This window comes from Pogona vitticeps, chromosome 4 (assembly GCF_051106095.1).
Source record: "Pogona vitticeps strain Pit_001003342236 chromosome 4, PviZW2.1, whole genome shotgun sequence".
NCBI lineage: Eukaryota > Metazoa > Chordata > Lepidosauria > Squamata > Agamidae > Pogona > Pogona vitticeps.
In genome coordinates this window covers 73,555,239-73,572,725 of record NC_135786.1, presented here as the reverse complement: position 1 = coordinate 73,572,725, position 17,487 = coordinate 73,555,239, and the positions used below count along the sequence as shown (strand labels likewise).

The 17,487-nt window shown below is 40.9% G+C and overlaps 1 protein-coding gene across 2 annotated transcripts in view; it reads left to right on the top strand.

The window, feature by feature from the left end:
- The window catches only part of LOC110077136 (FRAS1-related extracellular matrix protein 1), a 149,961-nt gene extending 145,451 nt beyond the window's left edge, over positions 1-4,510 (top strand). For both annotated transcript variants that reach the window (XM_072997709.2, XM_072997708.2), the window contains one exon: positions 2,752-4,510. In XM_072997709.2, the coding sequence (XP_072853810.2) occupies positions 2,752-2,981 (230 nt within the window). In that variant the 3' untranslated portion in view covers positions 2,982-4,510. The remainder of the gene's footprint in view (positions 1-2,751) is intronic.
- Positions 4,511-17,487: the final 12,977 nt, after the last annotated feature.

The window sequence follows — 17,487 nt, the reverse complement described above, 5'->3', positions numbered from 1 at the left end:
CCGTTGAGGGCCGAGGACAAGGAAAAGACGGCTTTTGTGACTCCTAAGGGGTTATTTCAATTCCAAAAAATGCCATTTGGATTACATGGAGCTGGAGCTACTTTCCAGCGATTAATGGACAAAGTATTAGAACCAGTAGAGGAATTTGCGGGAGCATATATTGATGACATTCTTATTTTCAGCCCCACGTGGGAGGAACATGTAAGACATATAAAATTAGTATTGAAAGAATTAAGGAAAGCTGGGCTAACTGTAAACCCTTCTAAATGTAAAATAGCTCAAGAGAAAGTAAAGTTTCTGGGCCACGTAGTATGTAAGGGAGAAATACAACCATCTGAAGAGAAAATTGACAAATTATCTGATTGGCGTGTACCCAAAACCAAAAAAGAAGTACAACAATTTTTAGGTTTGGCAGGGTATTATAGACAATTCGTGCCTAATTTTTCGGGAATTGCGGCTCCTTTAACTGACCTTACTAAGAAGAAAATAAAAAAGTATATTAATTGGGGAAGGAAAGAACAAGAAGCGTTTGACAAATTGCGGTCTATTTTAAACGAATTACCAAAGAGGTATGCACCTGACTTTTCCTTGCCATTTATTGTACAAACAGATGCATCAGATAGGGGGATAGGAGCAGTTTTGGCGCAAGAAAGACATGGTATCGAATATCCTGTTATGTATTTAAGTAAAAAACTAACACCTAGAGAACAGAAATATGCAACAATTGAAAAAGAAGCCTTAGCGGCCAAATGGGCAATCACAACGTTGAAATATTATTTATTAGGAATGCCTTTTATATTAGTAACTGACCATGCCCCATTACAATGGCTGAACAGAATGAAAGACGCCAACCCACGTTTGTGTGTGTTTAGTCGTTTAGTCGTGTCCGACTCTTCGTGACCCCATGGACCAGAGCACGCCAGGCCCTCCTGTCTTCTACTGCCTCCCGGAGTTGTGTCAGGTTCATGTTGGTTGCTTCGCAGACACTGTCCAGCCATCTCATCCTCGGTCGTCCCCTTCTCCTCTTGCCATCACACCTTCCTAACATCAAGGTTTTTTCCAAGGACTCTTTTCTTCTCATGAGATGGCCAAAGTACTGGAGCCTCAGCTTCAGGATCTGTCCTTCAAGTGAGCATTCACGTTTGACCCGATGGTATTTGAGCTTACAACCTTTTGCATTCCAAGTGAAGTATAAAAAAGGAAGTAACCATGCTAATGCCGATTATTTTTCACGACAGGGTGAAGGGGATGCGCGCGATGACAACAAGCGGACGGCCCACTCCTCCGGGGGGGCGTGTGAAGGTGTGGAGAATAAGAGTGTGCCGTCCGCAGAAGTAAAAGTGGAAAAAGAGGATGAAATAAAGAGTCAACGAGATAGTGGCGAAAGTAAAGAAGAAAAGGGAAAGGAAACAGAAGAGAGAGAGGGGGAGGTGAAGATAGAGGTGTGTTTGGCAGACGAAGAGTGGGAGGAGTCTGAAGTGACAGTTGAAGGGGGGTATAAGAACGAGGAAGGGGTGGTGTGGTTCAGTTCAGTGGTGGAGGCTTATGAGAGGAAGAAGAGGGAGGACAGACAGAGAGCTTTTGAGAGGGTCCGCTACCAGGGGTTGTTAAGAGATTTTCCCCATTTAAAAGAAGGTGGCTTATTGCCCGATCCACCTACTGTAACCGAGACTTTCTTGCGCAAATTAGTCAAAGAGTGGAATGTGATTGTGGCGCCCAGAGAGTTGGAGATTCAGCGTGAACGGGCCTGGATGACAGCTGAGGAGCACGAAGGTCCCGACGAGAGAGGATGGTACCGACACAAGTGCTGTGGGACCATTTGTGCCATGAGGAGTCTCCCTCCTCCTCAGAAGGAGCCGCGGGGATCTTGTGGGATCCGCCGCCTGTAACTCCCTGGGAGTTTGACCAAAGTTTAAATGTTATTGAGAATGGCCTGTTGCCAAGTTTGAAACCGTTAAACCCGTTTAAAGATGTGCAGGTGGGAGAGGAGATGAATAAAAGTTCCAATGTTAATGTTATACGGACTCAGTCTGACTTATTTTCCGCCGAAAACAAGGGGCTGCCTGAAGGAAAGGACCAACTTTCTTGCAATCGCTGTTAAGCGATATCGTCGTCAAGCGAAAGAAAAAAACCATTGAAATGCATTGAAAACCGGTTCAATGCATTCCAATGGGTGAAATACCTCATCGTCCAGCGAAGATCCTCCATAGGGGAAGCCATTTTCAGTCGCTGTCTTCCGGATATCGGTCCAGAAAACAGTGGGCAGCCATTTTGAAATCCAACGATCAGCTGTTTCTAATCATTGTAATGCGAAGAATCAGTTCCCGAAGCAGGGAACCGATCATCATAAAATGGATTTTCCCCATTCAGTCATCATTTTGTGATCACAATGGCGATCGCAAAAACCTCATTGTGAAGCGATTTCGTCGTGGAGCGGGGTAATCGTTAAGCGGGGCACCACTGTATTCTTATAGTTGAAAGAGCTAACTATTAAACCATATGTGTTCAGGGAGTGCTCTGTTAATGAGCTATGTCAGATTTCTATTATAGGTGAGCATGCATTTGCTGTAAGCAAAGTGGGAGTGTTCAACTGCTTTTTCCTGTTGAAAAAATTATGTTGAAATCAGGTGGTCTGTCTAAAGAGTACTTAAAAAACACAGGGACATTGTTACAATTCTTGTTACCTATCACTCTGTAGCTTTACTATACACTAGGTACAGAATATCACAACTGCAATGTTTCCAATTTCAGGATTAAAAGAAGGTAAAATGGGCAGCTGGATGTGGACAAACGGCCGACCAGTGACCTTCCATAACTTCAAAGAAGGAAAAGCAAAGCCACACAAGGCCAATGAAGAAAAATGTGTTTTTGTGAAAAAGCAGAAGGAATGGATTCTGAGACGGTGTAGACAGAGGCTGAAAGCAAGATATATTTGTTCTGTTCCATCATTAGCTAATACTTTCCTAAAACCACAAAAATGATTTAATCAGAATGTGAAATTGGTAAGGGAATTGCTTGAGATTGTTCCTTTGAGAAATAAAAGTTACCACAAATTCTAGAAGTGCTTCTAACAAAGTAACACAAGAGATTCAGAAGTGTGCAGATTTGTGTTTTGGTTGTAACTCCCAGAATTCCCAAGGGCTTCAGAACCATCTGGAGGAATTCTGGGAGTCAGCATCCAAAGATGTGAATCTGCACAACTCTGTTAATGGTGGAACTAATTCACAAATAATGATGGAGAAATGTTACTATCTTCAGTATATTTTCCAAGAAACTGCTGGAGAACTCTGCCTGGCTCTTCTCTTAACAGATTCTACAGATTTAAAGTTCCATGTATTAAAAAAGAGCAGAGATCACTAATCAGAACCTTCATGGAGAAGAGCAACATAATACTGGTGCTGATGGCTAAAAAATTCTAGAAGCTGTGCTCCAAAACAGTAATTTTTCTAACCATTTGTGTATAGGGAATGGGCATTAGGCCAGCTCTTGAATTAATTCAATGTAGCATGTGTAGATTTTGTTAAAAAGGAAGAGAAATATGCAGAGCTTGTTGTTTTTTTTTAATTACCTGGGGAGGACCTTCTGCACTATTTAACTTCCTTGGGCAAACTCTTCAAAGTCTGCAAATCTCCTTTGGCTTGAACTTTAAAGCACTTGTTTATTAGCAATGCCTCTTTGTATTAATGTAGTAATCAGGAGTGGAATAGAGTAAGTATTACATTCATAAAGAATTACACTAGAATTTTGGACAGGTTTTCTAAAACCTTTCTAGGGCTCTTATAAAAACTCATAACCAAGGATGTGAGTTTTGCTTCCAAAAATCTGTTCAATAAAATTTTTATTCCGTTTTTGCAACATTAGGGAATGTTCAGTGAATGTAGGCTTCATCACTGAAGGGTCCCTTAAAGTTAATGGAGCCATCCTTCTTCACACTGGAAATCTAAAGATCATTGGGGTTTGGCCGCAGTTTGTTTCCCTTGCAAGCCTGAGTGCCAGAAATATTTCAAGAGAATGAATGATGACACAGAGAGAAGTCACGAAAAGCCAGATTAGACATGGCATCTGTCACATGGTTCATGGGTAGCTAATTTTTATAGAAAAAAATATCTGGGCTCATGAATCTGTCATGGGCCCAGATAAAGGGTTAGCTTGAGCTTGTCAGCTTAGTGTGGAAGAAAAGTGCCATTTAAGTCATATGTGTCTTTGAATTTTACATTCTCCAACATTGTTATCCATGTCGACATCACGCAGCTGCAATCTGAATTAATAGTGACATTTTAATTCTTTTTCTACAATAATTAATTGTTGGACAAGAATTGTTATTGTATGAAAAACAGGTCATGTTTTTGTATCAGTTTTTGTTTATACAGTATGCATATGTGACAAGCACACTCAAAGGGACAGAAGCCTTCCCTCACATCCCTGAAGAGGCTTCCAACAAATGTGCCAAAGATTCTCAGCCTTTGTGGACTTTATAGATATTTCCAATAAAGTATCTCGCAGGAGACTAGCTACTGGTGCTGCCACTTCTTTTAGTAAAACTAACAGGGCTATATGTACTGTAGGCTGTCATCAGAAAGCAGCCTCTCTCCTTACATTATTTATTTTTCTTTGTCATTGGACGTTGTCGTTAAACACACACTAATATATTCTGATTAGATCAAAACGCTGAAGGAGCTCTGAATTTTAATCCTAAACCAATTATCAGAACTTGGCAACGAACTATCAGAGTGCATAAAATAAAATGCCGGGACAACACAGGGGTCTCAGGCAAGAGCTCAAAGTTCAGCCGGTGCCTTGTGATGCTTATTGAAGCCCCAGACCTGGCAATTTTAAACAATAAGCACAAAATTTCCAGATGAAATATGAATGAAGATGAGCGTTCAGGTGCAATGTTTGTTTCCACTGCTTGAATAGTCAGACTTGCAGTTTTCAACTTGGTTCTTGGAATGCTCTGGCCTTGTTGTTGCTTTTATTTCACTGGTTTGAACCACTGGGCTGCTTCTTGACTCCACACCTAGTTGATCTCTCCTCTGATACGATTCTTTGTTCTTCAAACCAGCCTGCCTTGCCCTTTTCTTTCAGCTGCCTTTACCCGAACTGCCAAATCTCCACAGTTAGTACTACCATGAGCGGTTGGAAATCTGTTCTGAACACTAGGAGCCACTGTTGGGTACCTTTTGCCTACTCCCTAAAGATATACCTGCCTTATCAAATTAAAGAGTACATAGTAAGCCAGGTGTTGTTGGATCTCAGTTCCCAGAAGTCCCAACCAGGATGGCCAATAGTCAGGAATTCTGGGAGTTGCAGTCCAACAACGTTTGGGAGCTATTGCAGTCGGCAAAACTGGCCTGCGTCCCTACAGCTTGATCCAAAGGCCTGGATTTTGTAACCAAGGAGAACTATGTTTGTGGCAGATCTCTTGTTCATCTGTGAGGAGTCACCTAGATTAAGTGAACCATTCATGGCATTTCCTACCCATTTTAGTGCTTTTGATGATATTAAACATACAGTTGGAAACATAAACATGGTTTAAGTTACATATAGTATCACCACAGTAACTTGAACTAAAATTAATATATGAGTAAGGAATCGTGTATCTATAGACCTCTATAACAAGTTTATAAAATAATGAACTTTGAAGATTATAATGAATTCCTACTTACTGTTATCCGATGCATTGCAGATTTTAAATGCACCTTGACAGCTATGGGATGTGAATATAATTAGTGCAGTTAAAATGAAGGCTTTATCTGTTTCTTCCAGTTTTTCCTCCCAGCATGTTATATAACATGCCAATAGCCAGATGTGGCATCAATTTTAAATTTATCAGCAGATGTGCTGTTAGCTACCTTTCAAGGTAATAAAATGTACAAAATTAACTTCCTTTAATGGAAGTTTATAAAGAAGAAAAGTTTTCTCTCTTTCTGTTCCTTCATGGAGAAGAAAATCATAAGTAAATACAGTGATGCCCTGCTTGACGATTACCTCATTATATGACAAAATCGCTTGACAATGATGTTTTTGCAACCAATTTCAGTCATCTTTGCCATCTAAATTCATGGTTTCATTAATTCCTTATTTCTCAGGGTAACTACATAACTCCTTTATTGTTATTTTTTCTCATTATATTTTCCAGCTAAACCTGAGAGTCCTAGAAGGTCTGAAGTTCAGATACTATTTTGGTAGTCTGCTAAAAAAATTTTGGCTTACCAAAAAATTCCTACGTAGTCTTCTTCCCAACATAATTAGGAACATGAACAACAGGAGTAGCACTGTCCTCTGAAGATGCCGGCCACAGAAACTAGTGAAACGTTAGGAAGAACAACCTTCAGAACACGGCCAAAGAGCCCGAAAAACCCACAACAACCATTAGATCTCGGCCATGAAAGCCTTTGCAAATACAATGACTGAAATTCATATGCAATGTGTTTACAGTGGTGCCTCGCTAGACAGTTACCCCGCACGACAGTTTTTTTGCTAGACATTGACTTTTTGCGATCACAGACCTGTGAGGATTGTGGAACTGTGAGAAAGGCCTTCCCTGATGATTTTAATACTGGGGCAAGCTTACAAAAGTAGATGTGATCTACTTTTTGTTTGAGATAGATTGGACCCAAGCCATTTAAGAGCTTTGTAGGATACAACCAGCACTTTGAATTGCATCTGGAAAGGGATCAGCAGTCACTCTCTGTGTGTGCGTTATGTGACCCTATAACCACCCCCGGTCAACAATCTATCTGCAGTGTTTTGGACCCACTGAAGTTCCGAACTTTTCCCTAGGCAGCCCCACATAGAATATGTTACAGTTATACAGACAGGATGTAACTAAGGCATTTTAACCTTGGCCACATCACACCTCTCCAGGAGCAGGTGTAGTTGTGCACGAGTTTTAACTGTGCTAAGGCATTCTTGGCCACTGCAAAAAAAAAAAGACATCTAGGCTCAGATACAAAGCCAGGAGTACATCCAAGCTGCACACCTGTGTTTTCAGACGGAATGTCACCCCCTCCAGCACAGGCAGAATCCCTATTCCTTGATCTGCCTTTTGGCTAACTAGGAACACCTCTGTCTTACCTGGCTTAAGTTTCAGTTTATTCACCGTCATCCAATCCATTACTGATAACAAGCACTGATCAAGAGCCAAAACAGCCTCCTTGAATTTAGGTGACAAGGAGACATAGAGGTGGGTGTCATCCGCATACTAGTGACACCAGACCTCAGAACTCCAGAAACGTCGCCTCGTGGTTTCATGTAGATGTTAATTACATAGGGGACAAAACAGAACCCTGAGCCAAGATGTTGAAAAGGAGTCCCCAAGGGCCACCTGAGTTCCCCCTTTCAGAAAGGATCGGCACCACTATAAAATGGTACATCCAAGTCCCATCCCAGAGAGACAGCCCAGAAAAATACCATGACCAATGGTATCAAAAGCCACTGAGAGGTCCAGCAGAACCAACAGGGACATATGCACCTTGTCCAGTTCCTGGTGTAGGTTGCCCACCAAGGCAAGTATCCATCTCATTACCAGGCCTGAAGCCAGAGTGAAATGGATCTAGATAATGTTTCATCCAAGCCCCCCTGGAGCTGAGCACCTTGCTCAAGAATGGAACATTAGAGACTGACCAGCAATTATCTGATATTCTGAGATAAAAGGGGGGCTTTTTCAACAATGGTCTTACCATTGCCTTCTTTAAGGATGGAAGCATCCTAGCCTACTTCAAGGAGGCATTCACTCCTCCTCATTCATACCCCCTTCAACAGTTGCTGTCTGGCAGCTTTTATAAGCCAAGAAGGACTAGGGTCCAACAGATATGTGCGCAAAATTGTCTTGATCGTGTGGATTAACCTTCCACGTCAATCTTCTGTCAAAATTTGGATGACATGTTTTGATCAAATGAGTGGTATATGTGGTTTAGAAGGGAGCACCTACCCTCATCCACACTGTTTTTGTTTCACATGGTGGAGTCTTCCTTTCATATGAATGGGGAGTTGCTTTTCAATATTCCTGGTGCAATTTCTGAGAGCAGGAACACAGAATTGGAGTTAATCATACTTAGCAAAGGCCGAAAATAACAGGGCTTAATTATTCGTGACTAATTTAAATCTCATGGGGAAGGATTGAGCAGCACCGGATCCTTCTCATGAGATGTCTGCTGACAGGACAATGGAATCCAGTGGAAGTGGGAAGAGAGGCTCTGCCAATCCCACTGCAGCCTTAACGTGGTCCATCTGCCACTGAAAGGTTCCACAGCTTGGTGATTATCCTCCTCACCACCACTGCCACAGCTGCAAGGCCAGCCTGAAGGGAGAAGCAGGGAATATTGGACATAGGATGTGGATTTCAATGGGTCCTTTGAGAAAAAAAAAACTAAATGTGGATCCAATTTGTAGCATTTTAAATTACATATATCTCAACAATCAAAGGGATTTTTGTCCCTCATGCATTCTTTAAACCTGAAAATCTGCTGCCAAACTGCCAAGGAAAATTTCCAGACTTATGGATCTTCAAGACGTAACTCATAATTTGTCCTGATAGATGGCCTGATAAACATACAAAAAAAATAATTACTAATTCAAACTAGAATCTATACTGTACTAACACCTGTTGAGAGCTAATGTGAAATACTGCAATATGGATCCTGTCTTAAATGTACTCCACTTTGGATGATTTCCATGAGAACATAAGAGCTGTCAGATCAGACCAATGTTTCTCCCTAGTGAGTTTCTGCTTCCAACAGCAGATATTCAGATGCTTTCAGGATATTTACAGGTAAGGTACAAAGGTAACACTCTCCTTTAGTTTGTTCCCCAAATGTGGCATGCAGAGGAATGGTGGGCTTTTAGCCACCATAACCAAGAGTTTTTGGAGAACTCAATCTCCATTCCTTCTTTAATCCTTTAAGATATTAGGAGCTGACATTTTGCATATCACCATGTTGTATCACTTACAAAATACCTCACAACTTCAAGGTTAACCTTTTAGATGCTCCTCGTTGGGTCCCAGTGGCAACAATACTGGAAAGATGGTATACATCAGGCATGTGGGCTTCTATTCCCATCAGCATTAGGAATGAATCATTTATATCCAATATTCATAATCACACTAATGGATGATGCTCATAAGAAACATGCATTATTAAATGAAGTATTTCAAATGTGTCCTAGGCAGGGAATTCATTTTTGACTTATAGCCATGTATACTAAGGATTGATATTCTTCACAGATTCAATTTGGCAGGAAGATTGTGGTGTTATAGCCCAGAGCAAAAACTCTACCCAACAAATTTAGACTGTTGCATTTTAATCTCCACTGCTACATTCATTCACTTTTATCATTTTCTTTCCTGTCACTCATTGAATGGGGATCTTCTCCTGCTTTTCCATTCTTTTCATTACTGAAATCATAAAATAATAATAATATCTTGCACTTAACATCTATCAACTGTGCCCATCACCTTGATATATGTATATTTCTTTTCTACACAGAAATGACCAGTCACTAACGTTTCCGAATATTGAAAAGGTCAAAGTACTACAAAGCTGTATTACTATCATGCAGAACTTATATGAGGCATAAAAATTGTAATGTGGGAAAGAAGTAAAATGTAACTTGCTCCCCTGGCAGCCCTATCCTTGGCATCAAAGGACACTTGCAGGGTTTTTTTAAACACCCTTCAGTTTATTAAGAATTCATCTCTTAACAGCATTACAATTATATATGAATGTAGGCATACTGTAGTATTAGGATAGGTAATATGCACCTAAGTAATACTATAAAACCCCCCTCCCTAAAATCCAATATATCTCTTTTCGGTCACTTAATATAAGGATATGAAAGAGGAATCCTAGAGTATGCTATAGAAATCTTTGTAGGCATAATTAGTTCACCAGTGGTGTGTGTTCTCATCAACAAAACTCCTTAACAAGGACCCAAGGTAGCTTACATCATTAAAAGACAAGAACGCTAAAAACAGTAAGTATGCAAATTCTTACAAGGATCAGGTAGATACCACACTAAAAGTCAGTAAACAAAAGCAACACCAAAAACACATTCAAAGCAACAAGGCACTTAATTCCCTTTTAATTCAATCAAAAGGGGAAGTAAGATAGAAATCTACTATCATCATGACTTCTGACCAGATTGAGCCAGGTTCTTCCTCTTATTGGTTCCTTCCACCACATGTACTTGTGAAAAAGGTCAAACAGCATTTCCCTAATGGATGTTAAATCATTGGTTCTTAACCTTAGTTACTTGGATGTTTTTGAACTGCAACTCCCAGAAACCCCAGCCAGCACAGTTAGTGGTGAAGGCTTCTGGGAGTTGCAGTCCAAAACTCCTGAGTAACCCAAGGTTAAGAACCAGTGTGTTAAATGACCCATCCCTTCTTTAAAAACTTTTGCATACATTTTTATTTCTGTTTTATAAAAACTATATGTTGTTGTTGTTGTTTAGTCGTTTAGTCATGTCTGACTCTTCATGGCCCCATGGACCAAAGCATGCCAGACCCTCCTGTCTTCCACTGCCTCCCGGAGTTGGGTCAAATTCATATTGGTTGCTTCGATGACACTGTCCAACCATCTCATTCTCTGTCATCCCCTTCTCCTCTTTCCTTCACACTTTCCTAACATCAGGGTCTTTTCCAGGGAATCTTCTCATCTCATGAGATGGCCAAAATATTGGAGCCTCAGCTTCAGGATCTGTCCTTCCAGTGAGCACTCAGGGTTGATTTCCTTTAGAATGGATAGGTTTGTTCTCCTTGAAGTCCAGGAAACTATCAAGAGCCTCCTCCAGCACCACAATTCAAAAGCACTGCCCTTCTTTGGGATTGGGATGTAGACTGATCTTTTCCAATCCTCTGGCCACTGCTGAGTTTTCCAAACTTGCTGGCATATTGAATGTAGCACCTTAACAGCGTCATCTTTAAAGATATTAAATAGTTCCACTGCAATGCCATCACCTCCACTGGCCTTGTTGTTAACCAAGCTTTCTAAGGCCCACTTGACTTCACTCTCCAGGATGTCTAGCTCAAGATCAGCAACCACACTATCTGGGTTGTCCAGGATATCCAAATATTTCTGATATAATTCCTCTGTGTATTCTTGCCACCTCTTCTTGATGTCTGCGGCTTCTGTTAGATCCCTCCCATTTTTATCCTTTATCATGTCTGTCTTTGCACAAAATGTTCCTTTAGTATCTCCAATTTTCCTGAACAGATCTCTGGTTTTTACTTTTTTATTATTTTCCTCTATTTCTTTGCGTTGTTCATTTAAGAAGGCCCTCTTGTCTCTCCTTGCTATTCTTTGGAAGTCTGCATTCAATTTTCTGTAACTTTCCCTATCTCCCTTACATTTTGTTTCACTTCTCTTCTCTGCTATTTGTAAGGCCTCGTTGGATAGCCACTTTGCTTTCCTGCATTTCCTTTTCTTTGGGATGGTTTTTGTTGCTGCCTCCTGTACAATGTTACGAGCCTCTGTCCAAAGTTCTTCAGGCATTCTGTCCACCAAATCTAGTTCCTTAAAACTGTTCTTCACTTTCACTGTGTATTCATAAGGGATTTGGTTTAGATTATACCTGACTAGCCCAATGGTTTTTCCTACTCTCTTCAGTTTAAGCTTGAATTTTGCTAAGAGAAGCTGATGATCAGAGCCACAATCAGCTCCAGGTCTTGTTTTGCTGACTGTATAGAGCTTCTCCATCTTTGGCTGCAGAGAATATAATCAATCTGATTTCGGCATTGCCCATCTGGTGATGTCCATGTGTAGAGTCACCTCTTGTGTTGTTGGAAAAGAGTGTTTGTGATGACCAGCTTGTTCTCTTGACAGAACTCTATTAGCCCTTGTCCTGCTTTGTTTTGAACTCCAAGGCTAAACTTACCTGTTGTTCCTTTCATCTCTTGACTCCCTACTTAAACATTCCAATCTCCTGTAAGGAGAAGTACAGTGGTGCCTCGCTTAACGAGCGCACCGTTTAATGACGAATCCGCATAGCGATCTGTTTTTTCAGATCGCTAATGCGATCGCATTTCGATGTTTTAAATGGCAAAACATTGCATTGCGATGATCAGTAAGCGTTTCGCTTACTGATCTTCACATTGCGATGTTTTTTTAAACAGCTGATCAGCGGTTCCAAAATGGCTGCCGGATGCCCAAAATGGCCACCGCAACCATTTTTTGCACCCTGCCCTCGCTCACCGAGGGTGCAAAAATGGCGGCGCTATGGAAGAACTTCGCTGAACGGTGAGTTTGGGGCCCCATAGGAATGCATTAAATGAAGTTTAATGCGTTCCTATGGGGTTTTTTGATCCGTTTAGCGATGTTTTTGCATAGCGATGATTAATCCGGAATGGATTAACGTCGCTATGTGGGGCACCACTGTACATCTTTCTTTGTTGTCAGTTCTAGAAGATGTTGTATAAGTCTTCATAAAATTGGTCAATTTCAGTCTCCTCAGAATTTGTGGTAGGTGCATAAACTTGGATTATTATGATGTTGAAAGGCCTGCCTTGGATTGGCATTGAAATCATTCTATCATTTTTGAGATTATATCCCATTACAACTTTTTCCACTCTTTTTTTGACTATGAGGGCTACTCCATTCCTTCTAAGGGCTTCTTGCCCACAGTAGTAGATACGATAATAGTCTGAATTGAATTCACCCATTCCTGTCCATTTTAGTTCACTGACGCCCAGGATGTCTATGTTTATTCTTGCCATCTCCTGTTTGACCACATCCAGCTTACCAAGGCTCATAGATCTTTAATTCCAGGTTCCTATGCAGTATTTTTCTTTGCAGCATCGGACTTTCCTTTCACTTCCAGGTGTGTCCCCAGCTGAGCATCCTTTCAGCTTTGACCCAACCACTTCATTAGCTCTGGAGCTACTTGTACTTGTCCTCCGATCTTCCTCAATAGCATGTTGGACGCCTTTCGACCTGAGGGGCCCATCTTCCAGAGTCATATCTTTTAGCCTTTTGTTTCTGTTCACGGGGTATTCTTGGCAAAGATATTGGAGTGGCTTGTTAATTCCTACTCCAGGTGGATTGTGTTTAGTTGGAACTCTCCACTATGACCTGTCCATCTTGTGTGTCCCTGCACAGCATAGCCCATAGCTTCTCTGAGTTACTCAAGCCCCTTCGCCACGACAAGGCAGCAATTCATGAAGAGGAAAAACTGTATACTTTATTTAAACATTACCCATTCTCTGTTTACCATCTTGCTCTGCATAATAAACAAGTTCAGTGAAAGCCAGGAGTCATGTATACACAAAAGTCTCCCTGTTTGGAAACTGCTTGCTATACATTGACACATTAGGATCAATTATGCTTCTACCCGTTGCCTACTCTTCTTGTTATGTGTTGTCAAGCCATGCCCAACTTAAGGCTTGGCTAGATGGCTCAACTCAAGTGGACTGGATCAGGCTAAATAACGTAGCTTTAGGTCATATGGGGATCGTGCTATACCATTTGGTTGAATCCTTGCATCCACATGACATACATACCTCAAACCACCCTATTTGGCCCACCTTCCTTAAGAAAGCAGAGAAAATCAAGAAAATTTTTTTTGAAACCCCCATTCACCCATTTGTCTCCCTGTCTCCTCTTCTTTCTGGTTTTCTTTTTCTTTTTTAAGCTTTCTAAGAGATGTAGCACATCATCACTGTTCTAATAGACTTTTTTAAAAAAGTGTTGCTTCTTTCCTCTGCCTCTCCATGAAGAAACAGAGGAGGTGCTTAATTTCCCAATATCATGAAGTGGTTAAGCTGGCTTCTTAAGCCACTTAGCAATATGAGGAAATTTAAAAACAGGAGAGTAATTTAAAGCAGCATGCTCCACTTCGGTTCAGTCCAAGAGGCTGCACAGGCTGCAGATGAACTAAAATGGAGTGATCCTACCTGCACTTTAAAAAAGAGTAGCCCCTGACAGGGGACCAGAAAAGTGCAGGAAGAAATGCTCTGGGGACAAGCTGGTCTTTGTTGGCACTTTCATTGCCTGGTCAACAATAAAAAGGGCCAAAGAGTTGGAGAAATGCCTATATAGTCACCCCTTATAATAGCCCTACACATTTATGAACTCCAAAATATTATATCATTAACAGCCTACTCAAATCTAGATAATTGATGAACATAATTTCTTTATGAGGTCAATCCATCTAATGTTTGTTCTTCCTCTTTTCCTGTGGCCTTCCATTTTTTCCAGAATTACTTTTTTCCCCTGGTGATTCCCACCTCATGATATGTTCAAAGTACAGTAGCTTCAATTCAATAATTTTAGCTTCTACTGAAAGCCCTACTTGTACATCGTATACCAAAAATTCTGTAGCGCAAAAAATGCTTTCACTGCAGGCATCCAGAACCTTATTAATTATGCCGGTATAACGCCTACCACTGCCTGCTCTCACTCTTTAGTCCACATCACTAGCTTGCACACCACTCCTAGTTCGACAGGCTGTCGCCTGAAGCCTGGCCCTCCTAATAGCTGAGATTTATTTTTAAGTGAAAGCATGTTTTGTTAGTCAAAAATATTTTCATGTGTACATCCATTAGTGCCGGAGCCATTTCCAACATTAATTAAGTGACCTGTGTTTGAACATGATTTTTTTTTATTATGAGAAAGAACAGAAACAAGAATAATGACAAATAAAGGGAAAAAAACTGTATCCTTAAGTGGCTCTCTTTATTAATTTGATGTGGCAAAAGTTTGCTTCTGTTTATTAAATCATATGAAAGGTTAATTATGCTAAGCGACTATGGGTAGAAAACAATTCGTGGAAAAAGCTTTTTTTCAACAACAGGTTGGCAGCTTGCAGGAGCCATCTGTTTCTCACAAATGTTAAGGTACAATCTGAAACTTGAGAGGTTAAAAATTACAGATTGCACGGTAGTTTCAGAGAAGGAAAATCCATGCTGTGATGATATGAAAGTTCTGATTCTCCTTGTCATGCAGCCTGCAGGACTGCCAAGTTTCCAAAAGATGGTGGTTGGCTACTAATAGCACCACACAAATTACTGCAGAACAAAGCAGCAAGACAGTCCCTGTTCTCTTTTTCCACTTTTAATAAAAGGGGGTCAGCGGGTTAGCATGATGAAATTTGATCTTTTGAAGAATAGGCGATTGTGTAATATTTAAATGGGTCTCTCTGGCAAAATCAAGAGGAGAGTCCACATCTGGGATCTGTACAATTTAATTTCTAAAATTTTTGAAGACACACTGCCTAACTAGTTTTTGTGAGTTAATTAAATTGCCTATAGGTCCACATCACATTTCTGTGTCATAAAAATTGTTCCGGAGTTCCTTAGGCAATGAAGTGAATCTAAATGGTTTAAGGAGGGCCTGTTCTAGAAAGTTTACATCAGTGGTTCTTAACCTTGGGTAACCCAGGTGTTTTTGGACTGCAAGTCCCAGAAGCCCCAACCAGCATAGCTGGTGGCGAAGGCTTCTGGGAATTGCAGTCCAAGAACACCTGGATTACCCAAGGTTAAGAACCACTGGTTTACATAACAACCTATTTTAGGCAGGTTAAAACACTACCTTCTTCTAGGGAGGCATTCACCACTCCCTTTATCCACTCAGCCAATCCCCACCACCACCATCATCAGTCACTTTTATCAGCCCTGAAGTGCAAAGATCCAGCATACATGGATTTCCAGGCACCCTGACCTCAGTATGTACAAGCTGGAACTTACCCATAACACAGGACAAGCAAAGGCCAAGTTTATTGCCATAGAAGCTGCCCCCACTGTAGTATCTAAAAAGTGTTGAGCAAATTCTTCACAGTAGGCTGACAAATAGTCTGGATTCTCTTCTTCTGGGAAACAGTGTTAATAGGCACTTGACCATTTTAGACCGCTGTGCTAGATGACTACACAATGGTGGCAGAAAAGAAAGACTTCTTTGCTGTCACTACTGTCATTGAGTACTCTAGCCCATGGTCACTCAGACATGCTCCGTGACTTCCACTCTCATTGCTCTAATCCCCATTTTGTTCATTTCATTGCTGCCAATGCTTAATAAACCTGGGGGCTGGTTTGGGGCCACTTTGTAGGAGGGGATATTTGGGAGCAATTGTGTCCACCATTGTGACCACTTCCCTACTGGTCAATCACCTGCTGAAATAACAGGAAGTTCCATAGATGCTATCAGGAAACCATTCTGATCCATTAGCATCCTAAGGTGGACCATTCTAATTAGCCCCCATCCCGCAGAGCCAGTGAATCTAAATCCTAGCAGGTGATGATCTATCCATGACAATGGAATTACAAGAAGCTCTTCCACACTCAAATTGTCACTATCCCATCCAGTATATATATATAAAAAACAGGTCTAAGGAATGTCCTACAGCAGTGGTCCCCAACCTTGGGCCTCCAGATGTTCTTGGACTTCAACTCCCAGAAATCCTGACCAGCATAGGTGGTGGTGAAGTCTTCTGGGAGTTGTAGTCCAAGAACATCTGGAGGCCTAAGGTTGGGGACCACTGTCCTACAGCATGAAAAGGGCCAGTTACCACTTGGTTTAGACTCATGGCAGATCGAAGATTATCTACACCAGTTAAGATAAAATGTATACATATGCTTGAGTAGCACAGGAATCTTGCCACATGTGTGTGCCAATATACAGAGAAACATAGTAGTTAGTGGTTTCAAGTTGGTGCTGATTTATAGCAACCCTAGTAGGGCTTTCAAGGTAAGTGAGATAATTAATGAGTGGTTTTATCAGTTCTACTCCCTCAGTGACTTTCCATGGCTGAATGGGGATTTGAACCTAGGCCTCCTGAGTCCTTGTCCATCACGCTATCCATTAGTTGACATTCAGTCAAGAAAGTCCCTTGCTGACCTAGTGTTCATCTTTCTCCCTCAGAGTAACCTTCATAATGCAATTGTTGTGAAGATAAAATGGGAGAGGGGAGAAAGACAAGCCTAAGGAATTAATTACATTGAATTCTGGAGCACAAATACCAGAAATAATTGGACTAAATCCAATTGCCAGTCCCAAATCTTGTAGACTCACTGAACCAATTGCTGAATAAAGTCAGCACTTATGTAAACCTTGCTGATTCAATGGGATTCCTTAGCCGGAACTAAGTTAGTTGGGATTAACAAGTTGATTTAAACCCATGTGTTCCTGGTTTTCATATTGCTTGTGAAACTAAGCAGCATTTACCATGACCACCACATGAACCAAAGATGACCACATCTCTAATATTCATGCATATGCCTTGTACATTTAAACTTTTAATTCTAAATGAATTTTAAAGTGTTGCCTTTCTAGCAGTTTCAAGATGGACCTGTAAGTGTTTCAGTTTATAAGATAGCTTTCCTATGTTCTTATTTTAGCTTGCACTTGCACTTTATGCTGCATGTTCCGCTCCCACAATATTTCTCTTCAGCCTATTTATCTTCCAATCCATTACCACAAAAGTAACCTTCAGAAATTTAGTATTGCTAAATTCAGTACCATTAACCCCTTGTGATATATTTTCAATGCAGTAAAT